Source organism: Musa acuminata, chromosome BXJ3-5 (genome assembly GCF_036884655.1).
Source record: "Musa acuminata AAA Group cultivar baxijiao chromosome BXJ3-5, Cavendish_Baxijiao_AAA, whole genome shotgun sequence".
Taxonomy (NCBI): Eukaryota; Viridiplantae; Streptophyta; class Magnoliopsida; order Zingiberales; family Musaceae; genus Musa; species Musa acuminata.
This window is the reverse complement of record NC_088353.1, coordinates 42,861,437-42,880,362: the sequence shown is the minus strand read 5'-3', so window position 1 is coordinate 42,880,362 and position 18,926 is coordinate 42,861,437. Positions and strand designations below refer to the sequence as shown.

Genomic DNA, 18,926 nt, shown 5'->3' with positions numbered 1-18,926 from the left:
GGCGCGCCAGGGAGACCAATGTGCAGGCGAGCTTCGAAGGATCTCGATATTTGGGGGCGAGGAGTTTGAGTTGGCATTGGGGATTCTGATCTTTACTGCTGCGATTGCCCTTCCCAGGGCGAAGATCAGAAGAAGCTGGACGTGCTCTCCAACGAACTCTTCGTCAAGGCTTTGATAAGCGGCGGCCGCACTGTATGAGTCCTCAAGAGCATTCTACGCCATGATGATTTCGTGTCTCCCCTTCCCGATCCGGATTCGATCTGCTTCGCGGTGCATTCCGGTGTCGGAAGAGGATGAAGAGGCCACTTTTGTGGATCCACCGCTGCGGGGAAGGTGTGTTGCTGCCTTCGATTTGCCCTCATTGAACGATCTTCCTCCAACATCGATTGGCGGCGTCTCCATTGGAACGGTACGACTCCATAGTTCTTTCTCTTGATATGTATGATTCAAGTGTCACACATCATCGTGATAAGCACAAAAAAGAATATATCATATGGTTTCCATCACACAAATTAGCAATCTGCTGAAAACAAGAGATCGTCTTTAAACACTTATATATGACCTCTTGTGGTTACTGATCTCTGAGCCTAATTCTTATTCCATATCAAAGTGTGGATCTCTCTCTTACAAATTCTTTCTTATTCTCTGCTTTTGCAGTGTGTCATTTGTTTTGCTTTGATTGCTGTCTCATATCAGAATCTCTATTTGGTGCAGCTTGTAGCGAGCACTGGGAGTGGTGTGAATGGTTTCACTTTAGATCCTTCTCTCGGGGAATTCAGACTGACTCATCCAGATATCAAGGTTTTTCTTAATCCAAATTACTTATCTAAAATTCATTCATTAGAGATGAGTTGATGTATAACATAACCTGCTCTTTTAGTTGCAGCTTCCAGGAATAATCTTATTTCTGTTTTTGCATGAAACACATAACACACATTATAATTGATATTTTGTTGTAGATACCAAAGAAAGGGCAAAGCATACTCGGTGAATGAAGGAAATGTCAAGAATTGGGATGGGCCTACAGCAAAGTATGCATCACAACTTACTGAACTTGACAAGGTTCTTTTGATAAGAATTCCTCATCATTCATTGATTGTTAGGCATGTGGAGAACTGCAAGTTCCCCAAGGATGGCTCTTCGCCAAAATCTCTGAGATACATCGGAAGGTGTTTGCTCATTTAGCCACCTCAGTAGCTCAATGAATTATTGAGGTTCTAATTAATGCATCAGTAGTATGTTTCTCTGAGTTATAGCCATCCCTCATAATTATCAGTATTAGCATGCTTTAACGGAGAACCGAACACTTGTCCTATAAATGACCTACTTAGTTATTTGGTGGAGAACCAGTATATTTCACATACAACAAGTAAACTGACTCTCTTAATTGATATTGTTTGATGCAAAAAGATAGGTTACATAATTTATTCATATTTTTTGTTTCTAATCACATAGTCTATTGTCCATAGCATGGTTGCTGATGAACATCATACCCTGTTTTATGGAGGCATCGTCCTATACCCGGCAGACAAGAAGAGCCCAAATGGAAAACTACGGTATGCATTCATCTCGGATCATAGGGGAACATCATTTCATATACTTTATTCCCTATGAACTTGCATGAAAGCTGTGTTTCTTGTTGGAACAGTGTGCTATATGAAGTCTTCCCTATGTCAGGAACAAGCAGGTGGTCAAGCTTTTACAGGAAAGCAAAGGGTATGAACATTTCACATCCACATCTGCTACTATGCTCAACATAACTACATATTATGTCAAGCTTCATGTTCTGCTTTGTAAAGCTATTCCTATACAGTTTCATCTCTATCGATCATGTTCATTCTCATACAACATGTTTCCACATGCAGTCAGTGGGTCCTTGTTTTGGGTCCCTGGCACAGATTTGATTTACATCATCACCTAATCACTGTTTGGATATAAACCTTTACAGATAAAAATCTGTGACACAGCCTATGGAACCTTAAGCAAGGTCATAATAGGGATCCCATGGACATGTACCTTCTTACTGGCTAAGGTTGAACTGTAAATTGAACAACTCCAGAGGACTAGAGCAGGAAGAAATAAGAGAAGCAAACTAATGGATTGACTTAATGATCGGCATGGACTCATCAAACAGCATTTCACTGCACAGTAACAAGTTTTTGTATACAACATGGCAATGCATGCATTCTCATCTCACATTCCACTTATCATCCATATGCTATGGAAGTAGAAATTTGTGAACAATAATGGTATACCACCAGTCTAGCTGATATGGTGATGTAAATAGATAGTACCTGATCACAAGTTGATTCATGTTTCATGCAGGCTCTTGACTTGGTTCCCACAAAGATTCACCAGAGATCCCCAACCTTTCTTGGCAGCTATGATGATGTGGAGGAAATCAAAGCACTCCATGCCGCCGAGGAGAACAATGCTTAACTTAAAGATGTTTATCTTAGATTCAACTGGTCTTGTAACATGTAATGATCATCAATCTTCTCACCTGTAAACATAGAAGCAAAACTTGCAACAAGCGCTTATGTTAAGCTTGGTAATTGAACTAATGCAACTCCAATTGCATTGGTCAAAATCATTTTCCTTTCCTTGGAAGCCAATTTGGGTTTGACATGCATGAGCACCACCAGATACTTGTGAATTTATCATCCCATGTATATACATCATGTTAGAGAAGATGTTGTTGGATAAAAACAATGTATTCATTTTGTTTAATAGTGGAAATCTAAATAATACTTTAGGGAAAGGTGGTATCTATAATTATGAAAAGGAGATATTTTCGATTATCATTCTTAATCTAATGGATGTTAACCATAATGTGAAATACGAATATATTAAATATAAATCTCAACTATATATCATTATAAGACACAAAATGAAAACATTAACTTAAATGACTCTCTTTCAAAACTTGGGAGTTTTTGAATTCTCCTGCCAAAGAAAGAAATCAACACAAGTACTTTTAAGCTATCAGATGATTGTTTACAAATTTGCTCCCATATTTTGATTGTTTAGCACCTGCCAAGTCAATTAGATAGAGAAATAACAACCAAAGTTTTATATATTGATCCAATAGTGATATCAATAATTTACAGAACTAGTATGATATCATATATCATTCCATACCATTTAATAGAAGCCAAAAATATAATTAAAATACAATACAAGGACCAATCCGTTCACAAACTTCCCTGCTAAATCCAGGACTTCGGTCACTGTTAGGAGATATTTTAGTGGCAGATTAAATGTCATCTCACAAAGTCAAAGTAAAAAAGAAAAAAAGAAAAAAAAGAAGCAGTTAGTAGCAAAAAACAGGTATTAAATATTCCTCTGGTTGGTAATAGAAAGCAAGATATGTAATACCGTACCATACCAATGTTTCGAGGTTGGCTCGATACGATACGATATCGATATACCGAGCGGTACATCAGGGCGTACCGAACATTATAGCACTGCTATAGTATAACACTGTAGCACTACAGTGCTACTACAGTGTAATACTGTAGCACTGTGGCAGTACCGGACGATTCGCATACCGGTATGCCATCGAACCGGTACGTACAGCCCCTATCGGGCGATACCATTCGGTACTGCATACCACGATAAAAAGTATAATCGTCACCATCACAACCATACAGCTTTATCTTGTATATGAAAAATGTATTATATGAAAAATGTATTGCTTATGTGATTCTTGGAACTCTTATGGTGTATAAAAATAAGGCAAATACTTGATCATCTTATTGCAATATTCAACCCAATCCCAGCAGCTCGGCCGGAGACGAGAAAAACTTAATCAACATAAACTCAAAAACGAAGATTCGATGCTTAATTTTGCTTAAGCCACAAAAATCATAAGATAAATGATAGGATAATCTTAGCCTTCCATTTCACCATGCACGGAAGCAGTTATGAAAACAGGGTGGCGACCAGTCTACCGCCTCAAGGTATGCAGGATATACTGAGCATAAAGATCCCTGCAAGTATTCAACGTCAACTTCATTAGACACCAAAATCAACCTGTCAACATAAGCTATTATTTATCATGAGGAGTTTTACAAACTGGAACAGTATTCATTGGGCAACAATTTCACGATTCTTTTGCTGGTACATTATATTTGAGCCAACTTACATTGAGTGTTGGATGGCTTCTCGAGCAGTGTTTGCAGGCAAGAATTCATTGACTGCAACCTCTTTGTTCTCATTTTTTTTGTCTGAAGAACTTGTCAAGGATTATAGCAAATTTTTTTCCCCTGATGTAAAGCTTGAAAGATACATAAAAGAAATGGGCTTGACAGGATACAGTCTTCAAAGAAGCGCCGAATCTCATTAAGACGATGAGGGGACAACTCATTGAGGTCATTGAAGTGACGATACTCAGGATCATCAGCACAAACTGCAATGATCTTATCATCTTTCTCCCCCTGAGTTCCAAGCACACTACTGGTCTTAGTCTTGCTTTAGGGTAGTAATAATATACACAGCTTATTTTACATTCAAATCTCTACCTGATCAATCATAGGCATGAGACCAATGGCCCTGGCTCGTAGAAAGCATCCAGGTAGAACTGGTTCCTGGCCAAATGTTTGATTATACAAGAAATAAATATTACTGCCATTAATAAAAAAAAAAAGCAGTTACTAGTGAGCATTGGCATCATAAAAGAAGAGTTAGAAAAAGCAGCACATCTACAGTAATATATTACAATGGCTTTAAGAAGTAGGATTCCATGTAACCTGCATCAGAACCAAAACATCCAGTGGGTCACTGTCTTCACAAAGTGTGCGAGGAATGAAACCATAATTATGAGGGTAGACTACTGATGAGTACAGGATCCGATCCACCTGGGAAGCATCCAGCGGTTGGGTAGTATCAGCAAAAAGACATTGGACAATAGAATAATAGATAAAAAGAGTCCACATAAAAGGAATGAGATAAATTTGCTCATCAGAATCTTGTTGGATTCAAATATTGGAGATTGTTGTAAGAGGATATACACACCTTAATTAGCCCTGTCTTCTTGTCAAGTTCGTATTTAACTTTACTTCCTTTGGTAATCTCCACCACCTATGTCAACAAATAACATCAACTAGATAACTACAGCATCTTATGAAATTATTTGAAAAAATAAAGAGCAATAGTGAGTGAAATAATAGACAATTGATCAAGTCATGTAAATTAGTGCAGTCTCTTAGAAAATTATACATGGCTTTTTTTTTTTTTAGTTAATATCTACCTACCTGCTGGTGTTAGTATTTTATCTTTAGTTTCACTTAGGGTAATTGGTACTTGCTAGCACAAACAATGCAGCATAATCCTCTTTTAAGACTAACGCAGGCTTTTTCTTCTCAACTTCTTCCCACTCAACTTTTCTTCATCTGTTGTTAAAACGATAAGAAAAAAGTACTCTAAAGCTCCATCTTTCTACCAAAGCGGCATTTCTCAAGAAGCCCATAATAAAATTGATGACATTGATGAGTGCCCAATACCTGGCATCAGTTGTCATTTGTCTAGTAAAACCACTATTTTCATCTTTGACATTTGATTTGGTTTCATGCGAGGAACATACATGGTATCAGTTCAAAGAATACTTACAACATTGAACACACCAGGAGCACCGGGACCTGCAGTTTAGTCAGAAAAATTAGGCTGTTTCAAATTACCAGATGCACATGTTACTGCTATTCTTGAATCAGGTAATAACCTATTTCAAGATCATGCCAAGGATGTGCAGCTACTGATCTCCTTGACATAGATGATAGAATCCTTTCATTCAGCTGTGGAGCTGCGTGATTCTCTGTTGATGCAGTCTCATCCCCTTCACTCATATTTCTACAATGAAAAGCAGGTGACAGCATGTTATTGCACCTTTAGAACGTACTCATATTAAAAGTTTCTTTATGGAAACTCTTAAAAATATAAATATAGTATTTGAAGAGATTTATACCTTAGCCCGGTTTGCAAATAAAAAATTTCCTGGCCGAAAACAGAAGATTCAACATATAATTTTTCCTACCTCAAAAAATGACTGATCTCTGAGCTACTGCCATATATGGTAGCCTATAAGGTAGAACAGTTAACTTGCAATTAGGAAAATTATCTATTATTTTGTTTTATAAGTCCAACACTTTAGAACTTCACCTTACCGGATATAGTTTTCTCGCCATTAAAACTCCTGTTTTGTGTTGTCAACGAATCCAAAGGTGAATTAAAGCTTGGTCACTTGAGAAGATTATTTAGTTGTCCTTTTTGTTTCCTACACTTCTCATGCGTTTTTGTTTTTACCTTTTTTATGGTCTGTAATTAAATTGTAGAGCAACCTCTTTCATTCTGCAGTAACACTCTTGTGAGAAATGGTCTTGGTATTAGATCAAATGTGCTTCGGATCATCTTCAGGGCTGTTTCATGTATCATTTAAAATCCCAGAAAGGCAGCAACATGCATCTATGTAAAATATCTAAAACTTGAGAAGATGAAAAGCTTATCAGAAGAGTCTATGTATGTTAGCAGAGCTGGTTATCACTACTATATAGGCAAGCTTATAATCTTCTAACTAGGTTTACATTCATTAGTTGGACTTTGTCATGCTTGGAAATTGCGCAGATGGTATCATCGTGTAAAAGAAGAGCTCATGGAAATGAATCCTTATGTTCCCCTTATTCAATCGATAAACACGATTCCAACATGCCAATACTTCCAGAATCACTGACCCCAAAAGCTACATAAACGTGAGAGTGATATCTCAAAAGAGTAAGGAGGAAACGAAGAGTGGAAATGTGGATCCAGGACGCCAAACATCCGTCGCCGCATCCCAAATCATTCTCTTCGGTCAGATCAACAAACCCAGAACCAGGGGAGTCCATCGTTCATCTAGTTTCTCCAACCAAACGCCAAGAATAGTTCTATTGGATCAAGAATAACATCGCGATGCTCACCGATCATGATTACATGTGGGTTAGGTCGAACAAATAAATGGAAGAAAGACAATCCTTCCAAACCAGCGATTCACGAATCCAAGAACCGAGCAACAGATCCGCCTCGAATCAAGTCAAGATCGAGAGCAGGTGGAGAAGAAACAATACAGAGGAAGGCATCGCAGTTTACCTCGAGGCGGAAGAAATCAAAACCCTAAAGGGGTCGGCAAGAGATGGTCGCGGCTCCGAAGGATGCCTTCGCCAGTGAGAGACTGAGAGGGAGGTTGTGGGGGGAGGGGCTTTATAGGATGGCGGATCGGGTTCGCCGCGCCGAGCGGGTCGCTGGCGTGACGTGAGGAGAGGGCGGGAGGCTGCGCCTCGTCCTTCAACATTTCCGTTATTTATGGTTGAGATCCAACCCATAAGCCCTCAACCGTCCATCCCATTCCTGCTTTTGATCTCAATCGTTTATCCATCTGTCTTAATAAAGATATATATATATATATATATATATATATATATATATATAACATATCCTCCCAAAAACACCACAATGTGAAGATTAACTGTCTTAATCTTAGGTTATATAATATATATATATATATATATATATATATATATATATATATATATATATATATATATATATATAATATAAACACTTAGTGGTCCGCTATTTAGATGGATTTAGTCAAAACTCTCTCTCCTCCTGAGACAGAGGAGCCAATGTATGGTTGTCAGCTGTTTCAACATCGGACGTGGATGACAATAGAGACATTCTCGGATTGCACCCGATCCCGATCCAACTCACTCACAGATAGCTGCGACGTCACTTCCTCACAAATCCGTAATGAACACACACCCACGTGTAACCTTTCCACCAATCCGAGAAAGGGTATCCTGATGGGTGGGCACGGAATGGGACAAGTTACTAATTGGGCAAGAAGAGGTGAAGAAGGAGCGAGTCGCACGGGATCTTATGCACGGTTTAAAGCATCCTTCCCCCTTTTTAGTGGGGACTTCTTCTTCCTACTTATAAGCCCTCCTCTCTTACTTTGTTCTCCAACGCCAAGGAATACGACCTCTAACTCTCTCTCTCTCAATAAGGTTGGTTTATGTGTGCTTTGTAGTTCTCATTGATGGCCGATGACTGTGTTTATAATGTGCAGATGGATACGTTTCTGTTCACTTCGGAGTCCGTCAATGAGGGCCACCCCGACAAGCTCTGCGACCAAGTCTCCGACGCCATACTCGATGCCTGCTTGGAACAGGACCCGGAGAGCAAGGTGGCCTGCGAGACCTGCACCAAAACGAACATGGTCATGGTGTTCGGTGAGATCACCACCAAGGCCAAGGTCAACTACGAGAAGATCGTGCGCGATACCTGCCGCGGCATCGGTTTCGTCTCCGCGGACGTCGGCCTCGACGCCGACCGCTGCAAGGTGCTGGTCAACATCGAGGAGCAGAGCCCCGACATCGCCCAGGGCGTGCACGGGCACCTGACGAAGAAGCCGGAGGAGATCGGCGCCGGTGACCAGGGCCACATGTTCGGATACGCCACGGACGAGACCGCGGAGCTGATGCCGCTGACCCACGTCCTGGCCACCAAGATCGGCGCGCGGCTCACGGAGGTGCGCAAGAACAAGACCTGCCCGTGGGTCAGGCCGGACGGGAAGACGCAGGTGACCGTCGAGTACCGGAACGATGGCGGCGCCATGGTGCCCGTCCGGGTGCACACCGTCCTCATCTCCACCCAGCATGACGAGTCGGTCACCAACGAGCAAATCGCCGCCGACCTGAAAGAGCACGTCATCAAACCGGTCATCCCTGCCAAGTACATCGACGACCGGACCATCTTCCACCTGAACCCGTCGGGCCGATTCGTCATAGGCGGGCCTCACGGCGACGCAGGCCTGACAGGAAGAAAGATCATCATCGACACCTACGGCGGGTGGGGCGCGCACGGCGGCGGCGCGTTCTCGGGGAAGGATCCGACCAAGGTGGACCGCAGCGGCGCCTACATCGCGAGGCAGGCCGCCAAGAGCGTGGTGGCTTCTGGGCTGGCCCGGAGGTGCATCGTGCAGATCTCATACGCCATCGGCGTGCCGGAGCCGCTGTCGGTGTTCGTGGACACCTACAAGACAGGGAAGATAGCCGATCAAGATATACTGGTACTGATCAAGGAGAACTTCGACTTCAGGCCGGGGATGATCGCCATCAACCTCGACCTGAAGAGGGGTGGCAACTTGAGGTACCAGAAGACTGCGGCCTATGGGCATTTTGGCCGTGACGATCCTGACTTCACGTGGGAGAAGGCGAAGGTTCTGAAGGCGAACAAGGCCTGACAGAAGTCCATCAGTGGATGACCTCCTCCATGTCTTCAGCCTCTACCATTGTGGAGGACATTGTTATTGGCTTTGTTACTACTATATTCTGCACCAGGTATGAAGTGGTGTCTTCAGATCAACTAAGTCTTTAGGTTATTTGCTTACATGATGCAAAAATAATGCTTGATGTAAGTCTAAGAATCAAGCTATGTTACTGTCTTATTCTTTCTGTTGGTGTCTAATACAACAGTGCCCAAAGCAATGAGAATGTTTTCATTGCAACAGGGGTAATAATATAAAAGATATGTTCAGCATGTTATGTATGCAATGCTTGAATGCAGTCCTGTTCATGTCATATTGAGTGAGAGTCGACAGTTGAGACAAGCTCAAGCATGGCAAAGACAAATGGAAGTGAATGACCCTCAACATACATAAATTCTGCATATAAAGATTATAGTAATTGATGCAAGAACATCAGGTCAGTTGCAATAAACCAATGAACATTACCAACAACAACTTGCTTGATACCATAAATATTCAGACAACCATAATAATTGCTTGCATGATGCACAACTAAATTCAGCTGTTCCACTAAAACTGAAGAACGAGGTCTCACCACAAACATTTAACCTGACTCAAAAACACGCCATGGAGACAGCTATTGTGAATAGTTTACTACTGATAACTGATCACGAAATTGTGCATGGCAAAGGCATATACTTCACCAGGCGCTCATGCGGTCCTAAGAGGTGGAGAAACTAGAATGACTCCATCACCTCGGACAAAAAGAAATGGCACAGTTCGTCTCGTGGTCTGCAAAAAGAAACGGAATAATTCATTAAGGATCAGAAGAAATGAAGCAGATCCAACAAATAAAAACAACTTCTATGATTTGATTAAAGAGATAATTAAGATACAAGTACTTCAGAATCTCAAAGTTGAGAATGTGTGTCTTAAGACACCTATACCAGTTTTTTGATGTAATTATGCAAAATACTAGGCATAATGGCTCCACCAAAAAATGTTACAATTGTTCGTGGGGATTGAACATTCAAATTTGTTAAAACACAACCCTAGTCGGAAATGGGCCCAAAATATCATGTATGATCAATTTGAAGAGCAGAGATAAAAAAAATTCTGCTTGATCAATGTACAGCACAAATGACCGTTCCACCTTGACCAACCCCGATAAACAATTCTCCCTTTTCTATATGTTTATTTTTACTGTACCCCATCAACATTCTCCTGCTGCTTCCCATCTATTCCACTTAATTTCTCCCCAGATTCCACAAATCTGGATTTATTTTTTCCCTGCCTCCAATAACATACCTTCCTCCTGAACCCTTGTAAATGCTAGTGTTTGTCATATCATGTATGTATGTTCAAGCATGAAGTTCAGGTATATCCATATGCATGAGACTCAGCATGCTTGTGTGAAATACATGATCCTAATATGGATGGAATTTTATTTTATTTTTTTAATTTTCTTGGTATAACATACTAGAATCATAACCAAATAAGTACATGGCACACTAGAATCATAATCGGATAGGTAAATAACTCACTAGAAGCAGAATAGGATAAGTAAATAAAATTTTACTAAGTCAGACTATAGAAAGGCAAAAATGACATGCTTGGACAATTTTATATATTAGCACTTCTTCTTTGTTGGATGGGACAGTTATCATCTTGGATTTGAGAAGGGATAAATAGATACAAGCAGGAGTAACTTACGCGAACAATCTCTTCATAAGTCTCATCATCAATTTCCACAGAAGTTATTATCTCTTCAACATCCCCGAGTATCATGTTCAAATGTTGGTCATAAGCCTGAAACAGAAGAAAACTCAGTACATGTAAGAGCATGAAATGAATAAGTTAACAACAAATAGTAAGAGTTTCCACAGATATAGTCACTGCATGTAAATTGAATTTAAGCCATTCATTAAGAAGCAATAGTCATCTTGAAATTCAAATGGCTATGCTACAACATTGCAGGTGAGGATTAAATAAAGGGAATATTTGGTAACATATAAGTGTTTGTACTGAGGCAAAAGAAAAGAAAAATTATAGAGTTGTGTGAAACCAAACTTAGTGCAACAATCATTTTGAAGCTTCTATGCAAATGGAAATAGAAAAAGATTAACCGATGGGAAGGGAATGACAAAGATTTCCTTTTTCAATTACCTAAATGACCAACTATAAATCGTCTAAAGCAGCACATAACTCCATTTTTTTCCATAACAAAGTAATTTAAAACCGATTTGATGCACAGAAAACATAAGAGAAAACAATTTAAATTAAAGAGTGTAAAACTTTAAGAACGAGGACAGATAGTTAACGAAAAGTTAAATAGATCATTGGTACTTAGACGAATGAAAAATTATAAGCATGAATATCTATGACAAAAGATTTGAGTTAAAGTCCATGCAATGCCCATGGAATCAACAGAGTTTGGAATATCTTATATATGGATATTTAAATACAAGATAAGTTCTCCATATATAAGCACAGAACCATGGTATGCATGTAGGGGATGGTATGTGAAAAGGGCAGATGAAAATGGAATCAGCATGAGCAAGGAATGACATATGGAGTTTGTGAAGAAGAGGGTGGAGAACACGGACACATATGTGTCGTGAATAATTAGGTTCCAAGAATTTAGAAACCAATTGACAATCTTTTGCCTATGAAATAAATGATTGTGTTTTAAATTATCCAGATTACAAATGAATGAAGTCAATCCAGTTCTCCACACCAACTTAAAATAAGAGGTAACCATTGAAAACTCATTGAAGTGGGAAAAAAATATGATAAGGGAGGAGCAACATAGTTTTGTTTTACATATTTGGAACAAAAATCCCTAGCTCATGGACACTTCAATATTTGAACATATCAAAAGGACCCTCATGCAGTCTTTGAGATTCAAAACCACAATTTTCCACAAGTCAACAAATTATAACTAAAGTTTAACATCAAAGATCCCAAAGGAAAACCACAAGGTTTTACTAGTCAACAAGTTATAACTCAATGTGTAACACCGAAGACCTCAAGAAACTAGAAACAGCCTCAATAGGATAACAGATTTCCATATCCATCTTTTCATTAAAAAAAAGCTTATTTTAATCCCCTACAATGAATCGAGATACACATGAGAGAAGTCGGTTGGCCAAGTAAGCAAACTCTGAATCCACGAGGATAAATTTTCTGGAGTAATTTAGGGCTGTGATTCAAAGACTAAAACCAAATTGGGAACCAATTCCTGCCCTCGGCTAAAAAGTGCTGCGATATTTCTTCTCATAATTTCCAATCTGATTGAGTCAAAGTGCGTCATCTCAAAGTTTATTCATATATAAAACCCACAAAACATAGAAAAGAAAGACCTCGTCACGCTTCTGCAGGACTAAGATCCAATTCACGCATGTAACCCTAGATTGTTGCAGCAAAAAATAATCAGTGCAAAAGGAGGAGGAAAAAGAAGAGAACAGACTACAAACTAAAAGTCCAAACAACCACCACCGCTGGTGATGACGATCCAAAGAAAAAGAAAGGAATCGAACAGTGGGATTAGGAGCAAGTCTCAGAGATGGGTAATTTACGTGAAGTTTTCCTCGTAGCTCGCGGTCGGAGCGGAGCTTGACGTAGATGCGCTCGTCGAGGCTGAGCCTGATGAGATCGAGAGGCTCTTTCACCGTGCTCTCCTCTTCGCTCGCCATCTCCTTCCCCTTCCGGCGGCCGAACCCTTCTGTGCCCTTTTGCGGCTTCTCCACGGGAGGAATAAAACCCCAAGAGGCAGTCACGGGTCAAGTGTAGGCCAATGAGCCAAGGCCAGGTTTGACTCATCGGACCGAGTCAACCTTGTCAAAATTCTCGATGTAGGTCAACCGGATCCAATCAGATCGGTCCGGTTCGAATTGAAAACAACCGACCGGTCCCATTTCGATGTCCCCCAAAATAATATGCAATTGAGAGTCAAATCCACTTAAATTCGATCCCAAATCTTAATATGCATATAAAAGTCCAATCACTTGTATACCAATACACTAATCGATCGTATATTTCTGAGAGATCGTTCATTTGTATTATTGGTATAGTTCAAGATGAAGAGGATGTAACAAGAACTTAAGCAAAGCATAAGCTCTTCATGGCTGGGCTCCTAAATTGACTCATGACCTGCATTATAATCCCATCAAGAACAGCAAAAAACCATTTCCCATAGCAACATTTGATAGCCAATTTGGTCGATCACAGGTATATTTTCCAGGAAAAAAGAATTATAGCATGCAATTTAAATTATCAATGTGGAGGGATAGAAGAAATAGTGTGAAGAGTTTTATAAGAAAAAAGAGTTACAGCAACTTTGCAGAAACCTATATTTGAATCCTCAACAATCTAAATAACTGAAAAATTACTAAATTGGTTGTCAGAATTGTGTTAACCAGAGAATAAGGGCGAAATAAGTATAGCTTTGCCATGGTAGAAGCACTCAAGTCGAGCTTGGAGTGTCGTCAATAAGGAAAAAAAGGGCGGAGAAAACTTTCGGGGAAACATCATTCAGGATTGAGATTGTTGAGGACCTTCTCTGTTGCAAACCGAAACAAAACCTCCTTGTCACTGGAGCAGCCCACTCTTCTTCCCAAACCCAATTGCTAGAACATAGAGGATCACGCAGCCGATGATGGTGCCCAGAGTTGTCTCCCAGAATTTGCGGTAGGGCGCGTTGTAGAGATCGATGCCGATGTTCATACCGAAGAGACCTACAACCACGACACCAGCCGTGGTCACCACCGTTGCAGTGCTCAGCATGACTCCCATTTGCAGCAGCTGATTCTGCTTTTCATCCAGCATAATGTTGATATAGTCTTCAGTGTCATCCACATACTCCCTCAACTTTGCACATGTGGCAAAAACAAAATTTGGTAAGTGAAGTTCTCAGTGCATAGAATGAAAAGGATGTTAATTACAGTAAGGAGATATTTACATAGGTAACAAATTGAAGCATGTTTTTGACCTTATGATATATCATAGTTCTGAAACAATCAACACTAAAACAAAAAGATCTGTAATTGGAGAAAGGAAATATTATGACACGTTATAAACCAATCTTGATATTATTTGATGCAGACAAGCATCTTGTTATTATTGACATGCCAAACAGTGCACAAAAAGATCTCAGAATTATGAAGACAAACCCATATGAAAAGGCCTAAACAAGTCTCCAATTATGACAAGTCTTTTTTCTCGTAGTGATGTTTGTTCACCATTAGTTGTGCACCATCAGTTCACAACCAATGTTGACATTTCGTAAAGTCAATGTTTGCCCAATTATAAATGGCTTTGAGACATTGTATTGGTGACAAAGAATATCTATACATTCAAAGCAACTAAAGCATAAACTTGATGATTATGTTAAGGGGAAGGAAAACATACATGAGATAGCTTGTTAAGAGTGCCATCAATCTGCACAAAGTAAGCTTCCAAAAGCATCTCTAACTCCTCAATATTAGGCTTGAAGACTCCTAAACTTTCATGGCTGCTATCTGTCTCAACTCTGAACTCATCATCCCTGAACATGCATATGATCTCACGTAAAGGACTTTATATGCCTAAAAAGAAGTTTCATAGGAGAGTTTATCAAAGCAACTAAACTAAATAGAGAAATTTTATGAGATTTTACTCAAATCCACAAACTTAAACAAGCTTAGCCAACCTTTTTATGCAACTTAGATGCAATTACGTCTTAAAGATCCTAACCGAATGAATTAAAATCCCTTGCAATATCACAAGCTATGGTGCAACTACTCTAACGAATAAAAACAAGCTATAATAATATAAAGAAATAGGAAACAGTAAGTTTTAGCTTTTGGCCCTTGATTATGCTACCCATCTTTGAGTAGCACTCAACAGCCATCCAGGCTCAATCTAAGAGCAGAAATATGTCAACATAATAGGAAGAATTTTCGAGCTCAAATTGCCACTAACAAAAACATGAATAACACTAAATAGCTTCTTAAATGTCAAATTATAATCATGATGTCATAACGAATTTTGTGGTGACCAAAGCCATGTAGTCGAGATGCCCGAAACTTGCATTCCTTTAAGAAAACTGTATACACCAATAACCAATCGGATGTGGTTCACACAGCCCCATTTGAGAAAATAAAATTGTGAAAATTAATGCCTCTTCACTTACTACATGCATTACAACATACATCAGAACCTGTACAGCTAGTTTAATGTATATAACCATGCAGAAAAAATAGGGGCTACGAGACCAACTTCTGTCGAAGTTATCTCATTACTGCGAATGTAGAAGCAGAATGCTGAACAACAAAAAATAATTGATTCTCTAACTCTCTCTATGTATCATCCCTCTCCACAAAACCAACAACAGCTTACCCATCATCATCCTGCTCAGATGCATCATTCTCCAAGTTAACTCTTGATGAAATTTCACCAACTCGCTGATTAGCAAGCTTATCTGTTAGGTACATCTCAGCCATGTCCATGTCATCATCTAGTAGATGTTCAAGTTCATCCCTCACCTGTGATAATAGAGTGATATTGTAACGCATAAATAGTAACCACTACTAAAATTCTAATGCAATGAGTGATATTCAAAGATTCAGAAGAATAAGCTAAAGTTAGGCTTCATTAGCCAAAAAGCTACAGCTTGAGCCACCAAATAAAGATGCCCGAAAAAGACAGCTGCTCGAATGGGGGTGATTGATATCATCTCAAGATCTAACTACCTATTCTTTAGGTGACCGAGTGTATAAAATATGAATTACTGCTTTTTTAGCTAACATATGAATTGCTGCTTTTACCAACTAGCAGCAGATACAACTCTTGTGTGATGTCAGGTCCATCATAAAGAGACTATGCTGTACAAGTTTGGAATGTACTATGGATCTAACCTATTTTCTAATTGAATTTGATTTTATATATATTCAAAAGAAATATGCATAACATGCATTCTAACCCAAAAAATACCACAAATATTGAATTAGAACAGACATGTTTCAATTTATAATAAATTTTAATTTCTGAGCTTCTAAATCGAGTGTGCCATGCAAACGGAAGAAAATAAATCCCAAGAGCTCCTTCGCACTATTTGATTGGAAAGAGAGAAATCCATGTATTCCTCAGAGGGCCAGCATGTGCTTCAGAAGGGATCAAGAGCATTATACAGTAATATAGACATACAAAATGAAAAAACAGGGTGAGTAACAGAGTAGTTTCAATAAATTTAACACATGTCTTTGAGCAATCAGGTCTTACCTTCTGCACACGTCCAGATATTGCCACCAAGCGACTCTTGATTTGCCTGACACGCTCAAGGTTAAGTGTGCTGATTTTTGAAGTCAATTCATCTAAAGCTGGATATGCCTCTTGTTCCAAGGTTAGTGTCTGAACACCAAAACAGAAAAAAAAAAAAAAAAAAAAAAAAGGAAGGATGCAAATTGTTAGCAATGAAAGTGAGTTTGTGAATATGAACCAAGAAAGCAGTTAACATCACTTCAACAATGAACTCATTATCAATGGAAGAAAATGCTTTATAGTCATATATGTTTACAAGTAGAAATATCTGAACCAATGCAGCTACATGAATTAACATATCTAAGCACAAGTCTATTATCTAAAAGGAAAATGTGTTATAGATACATGTATAAGATGGTTTTATATGCAATCCGCCTGAAGATAATAACGATATAAAACTAAGGAAGAAATTTTGTTAAAGAACGATTGGATGATGTGGATGAAGAGGATTAACATCGTATTAGCACTAAAGAAAAAAGATATTAGTCAATTTTTGGATTTTTCTTTCCAAATGATAGGTGAAAAATGGCTCAAGCGTAAAATATAAGAGCCAAATATGATCATAGCATTATAAAGCAGGCAATTTAGCAAACTCAAAATGAATTACATTAGTTGAAGTTGGTGAGAAAGCAGGCATCCTTAGTCTAGGAGGAAGACATGGATAAAGACCACGAGGAGAAGACTCCAAAGAAGGAAATGGTAAAAGAACAAGCAGATAGACTACACAAGAAAAATAACACTTGTGCCTAAGGTTAAATTAGGCTGAAGTATGCGATATATATTAATATCAAAACCAAAGTTTTTGAGCAAGTGTAGCAACAAAGAAAATTCCTGTGGAATCTGTCACAAATATGCCCAAAAAATATAGTTGACATGACATAAATTGAATGAGAAGATAATGGAACATGAAAGTTCCAAGCAGTCAAACGCTGAAAAGGTATTTTATGAATTAGACTAAGCAGTAGATCAACAGCAACATGGTAATATCTTCAAATTCAATCGCAGAAAACACACCTCTGACTCAAGGCACCGGCAGGCAGACTCAAGACAGACTTCAAGTGCTCTGAACTCAAAAGGGAGCACCTTGGTGCTCCCATCGCCGTTGACATCTAATCCAGGACTATGGCCGCCTTCTGGCAGATCACCAGTCAAGGAACCATTGTGTTTAGATATATCGGCTCCATGTGTTGCTGTCATGCCTTGACTAGGAAACGAGGGCCAGCATGACGGAGACCTTCTTATAGCCTCCTCATCCAAATCACTAGTCTCTGCAGCCTTTAAGGATAAAAATAATCTTATGTATCATCATGAAAAAAAGAAAAACTGATTGAACGTGATCAAGATCAATAACTATCGATTCAACGGTCGGCAAACATCAATTCGCTCGGTTCATGCACTAGATGAACATCAAACGATCAATTAACAACTATTCAATGAGATATAGCGGTCATCAAAGTAGGAGATCTGTGCAATTAAACTAAATAGGCAATCGGGCGGTATTTATTGCAAAATTGGATTGAGATCTGCCAGGTGATATCTAATTAGGAACAACGGATTGATGCTGATAAAAGGGAAGAACGGCATCACCTCATGCTGAGGGGCGCCGAAGGAACTGGCGACCCGGGACTGGAGATCCTGAACAAAAGGGGCGACCAAGGGGTCCTTTGAGTTGGGCACGAGGACCTCGGTGGCGGTGATGATGGCCTTGATATGCTCCAGATTGATGACGATGGCCCTCTCCCTGCCGAGGATGGTGGACGGGTAGGAGAGGAGAGGATCGAGGACCCGCAGGTCGCGGGCTGGGAGCCCCGTCCGCCGCATGATGGAGTGCTTCCCCACCTCCTCGTGGTACGACCTGCCGGAGTCCGACACCACCAGCCACTCCCGATTCACGCTGCCCTTCCGCCTCCCCGCCGCAGCCGTCGGAGTAGCGCGGTGGTGGAGGTCATCCTCCATCCCCTGCTTCGGCGATCTCATCGTCGCGCCGCCTCGATCGCGGGGAAGCAAGAGAGAGAGAGAGAGGGGTCCTCACGACTGCGAAGGAGATGGAATCGAAGACGGAGGAGGGCCAGCCGTGGTCGTTCGCGGATGGTCATTAAATCGCAAGCACATGCGCCTCGAGCCAGCGGGTCCCACATGGGGGCCCATGGATCCTTCCACCCATTAGTGCTTCCCCGGCCCACGAACGACGATATCAAACTGGCCCCAGGCCCACAAAGTCAATCAGTTATGATACATCCTATTTATTAGGACATCCAAATATTATATGAGTTATCTCCTAATAAATCGAAATCCTTTCATATTTATTTCATTTAATTTAAACAACAAGAACCAATTTATCAAATGTAAA

At 39.9% G+C, this 18,926-nt stretch overlaps 4 protein-coding genes and 1 pseudogene across 6 annotated transcripts; 2 read left to right on the top strand and 3 right to left on the bottom strand.

Moving 5' to 3' along the window:
- The first annotated feature begins 220 nt into the window (after window positions 1-220).
- Window positions 221-2,439, top strand: LOC135637901 (fructose-1,6-bisphosphatase, cytosolic-like; annotated as a pseudogene).
- Window positions 2,440-3,726: 1,287 nt separating this feature from the next.
- On the bottom strand, window positions 3,727-7,407 carry LOC135637900 (soluble inorganic pyrophosphatase-like). 2 transcript variants are annotated; one of them, XM_065150773.1, is made up of 9 exons: window positions 7,120-7,407; window positions 5,720-5,847; window positions 5,611-5,639; window positions 5,017-5,082; window positions 4,752-4,859; window positions 4,524-4,589; window positions 4,319-4,439; window positions 4,148-4,229; window positions 3,727-3,992 (listed from the first exon to the last, which is right to left on the bottom strand). In XM_065150773.1, exons 1-9 carry the CDS (start codon window positions 7,350-7,352, stop codon window positions 3,950-3,952), a joined length of 876 nt encoding a protein of 291 aa, XP_065006845.1. In that variant the 5' UTR covers window positions 7,353-7,407; the 3' UTR covers window positions 3,727-3,949. The 2 variants fall into 2 exon arrangements, with proteins under 2 accessions (XP_065006845.1, XP_065006846.1); XM_065150774.1 differs by lacking the exon at window positions 7,120-7,407 and adding an exon at window positions 5,963-7,113.
- A 567-nt stretch (window positions 7,408-7,974) lies between these two features.
- On the top strand, window positions 7,975-9,596 carry LOC103986365 (S-adenosylmethionine synthase 1). 2 transcript variants are annotated; one of them, XM_009404355.3, is made up of 2 exons: window positions 7,989-8,036; window positions 8,099-9,596. In XM_009404355.3, the coding sequence occupies exon 2, from the start codon at window positions 8,099-8,101 to the stop codon at window positions 9,272-9,274; it is 1,176 nt and encodes a 391-aa protein (XP_009402630.3). In that variant the 5' UTR covers window positions 7,989-8,036; the 3' UTR covers window positions 9,275-9,596. The 2 variants fall into 2 exon arrangements, with proteins under 2 accessions (XP_065008142.1, XP_009402630.3); XM_065152070.1 differs by having other exon boundaries at window positions 7,975-9,596.
- Window positions 9,597-9,753: 157 nt separating this feature from the next.
- Window positions 9,754-13,048, bottom strand: LOC103986366 (sm-like protein LSM3B). Its single transcript, XM_009404356.2, has 3 exons — window positions 12,856-13,048; window positions 10,991-11,086; window positions 9,754-10,069 (listed from the first exon to the last, which is right to left on the bottom strand). The coding sequence occupies exons 1-3, from the start codon at window positions 12,970-12,972 to the stop codon at window positions 9,989-9,991; spliced, it is 294 nt and encodes a 97-aa protein (XP_009402631.1). The 5' UTR covers window positions 12,973-13,048; the 3' UTR covers window positions 9,754-9,988.
- Window positions 13,049-13,566: 518 nt separating this feature from the next.
- On the bottom strand, window positions 13,567-18,814 carry LOC103986367 (magnesium transporter MRS2-F). Its single transcript, XM_009404357.3, has 6 exons — window positions 18,164-18,814; window positions 17,591-17,851; window positions 16,538-16,666; window positions 15,656-15,801; window positions 14,687-14,822; window positions 13,567-14,146 (listed from the first exon to the last, which is right to left on the bottom strand). The coding sequence occupies exons 1-6, from the start codon at window positions 18,551-18,553 to the stop codon at window positions 13,868-13,870; spliced, it is 1,341 nt and encodes a 446-aa protein (XP_009402632.2). The 5' UTR covers window positions 18,554-18,814; the 3' UTR covers window positions 13,567-13,867.
- Between the last annotated feature and the right edge of the window lie 112 nt (window positions 18,815-18,926).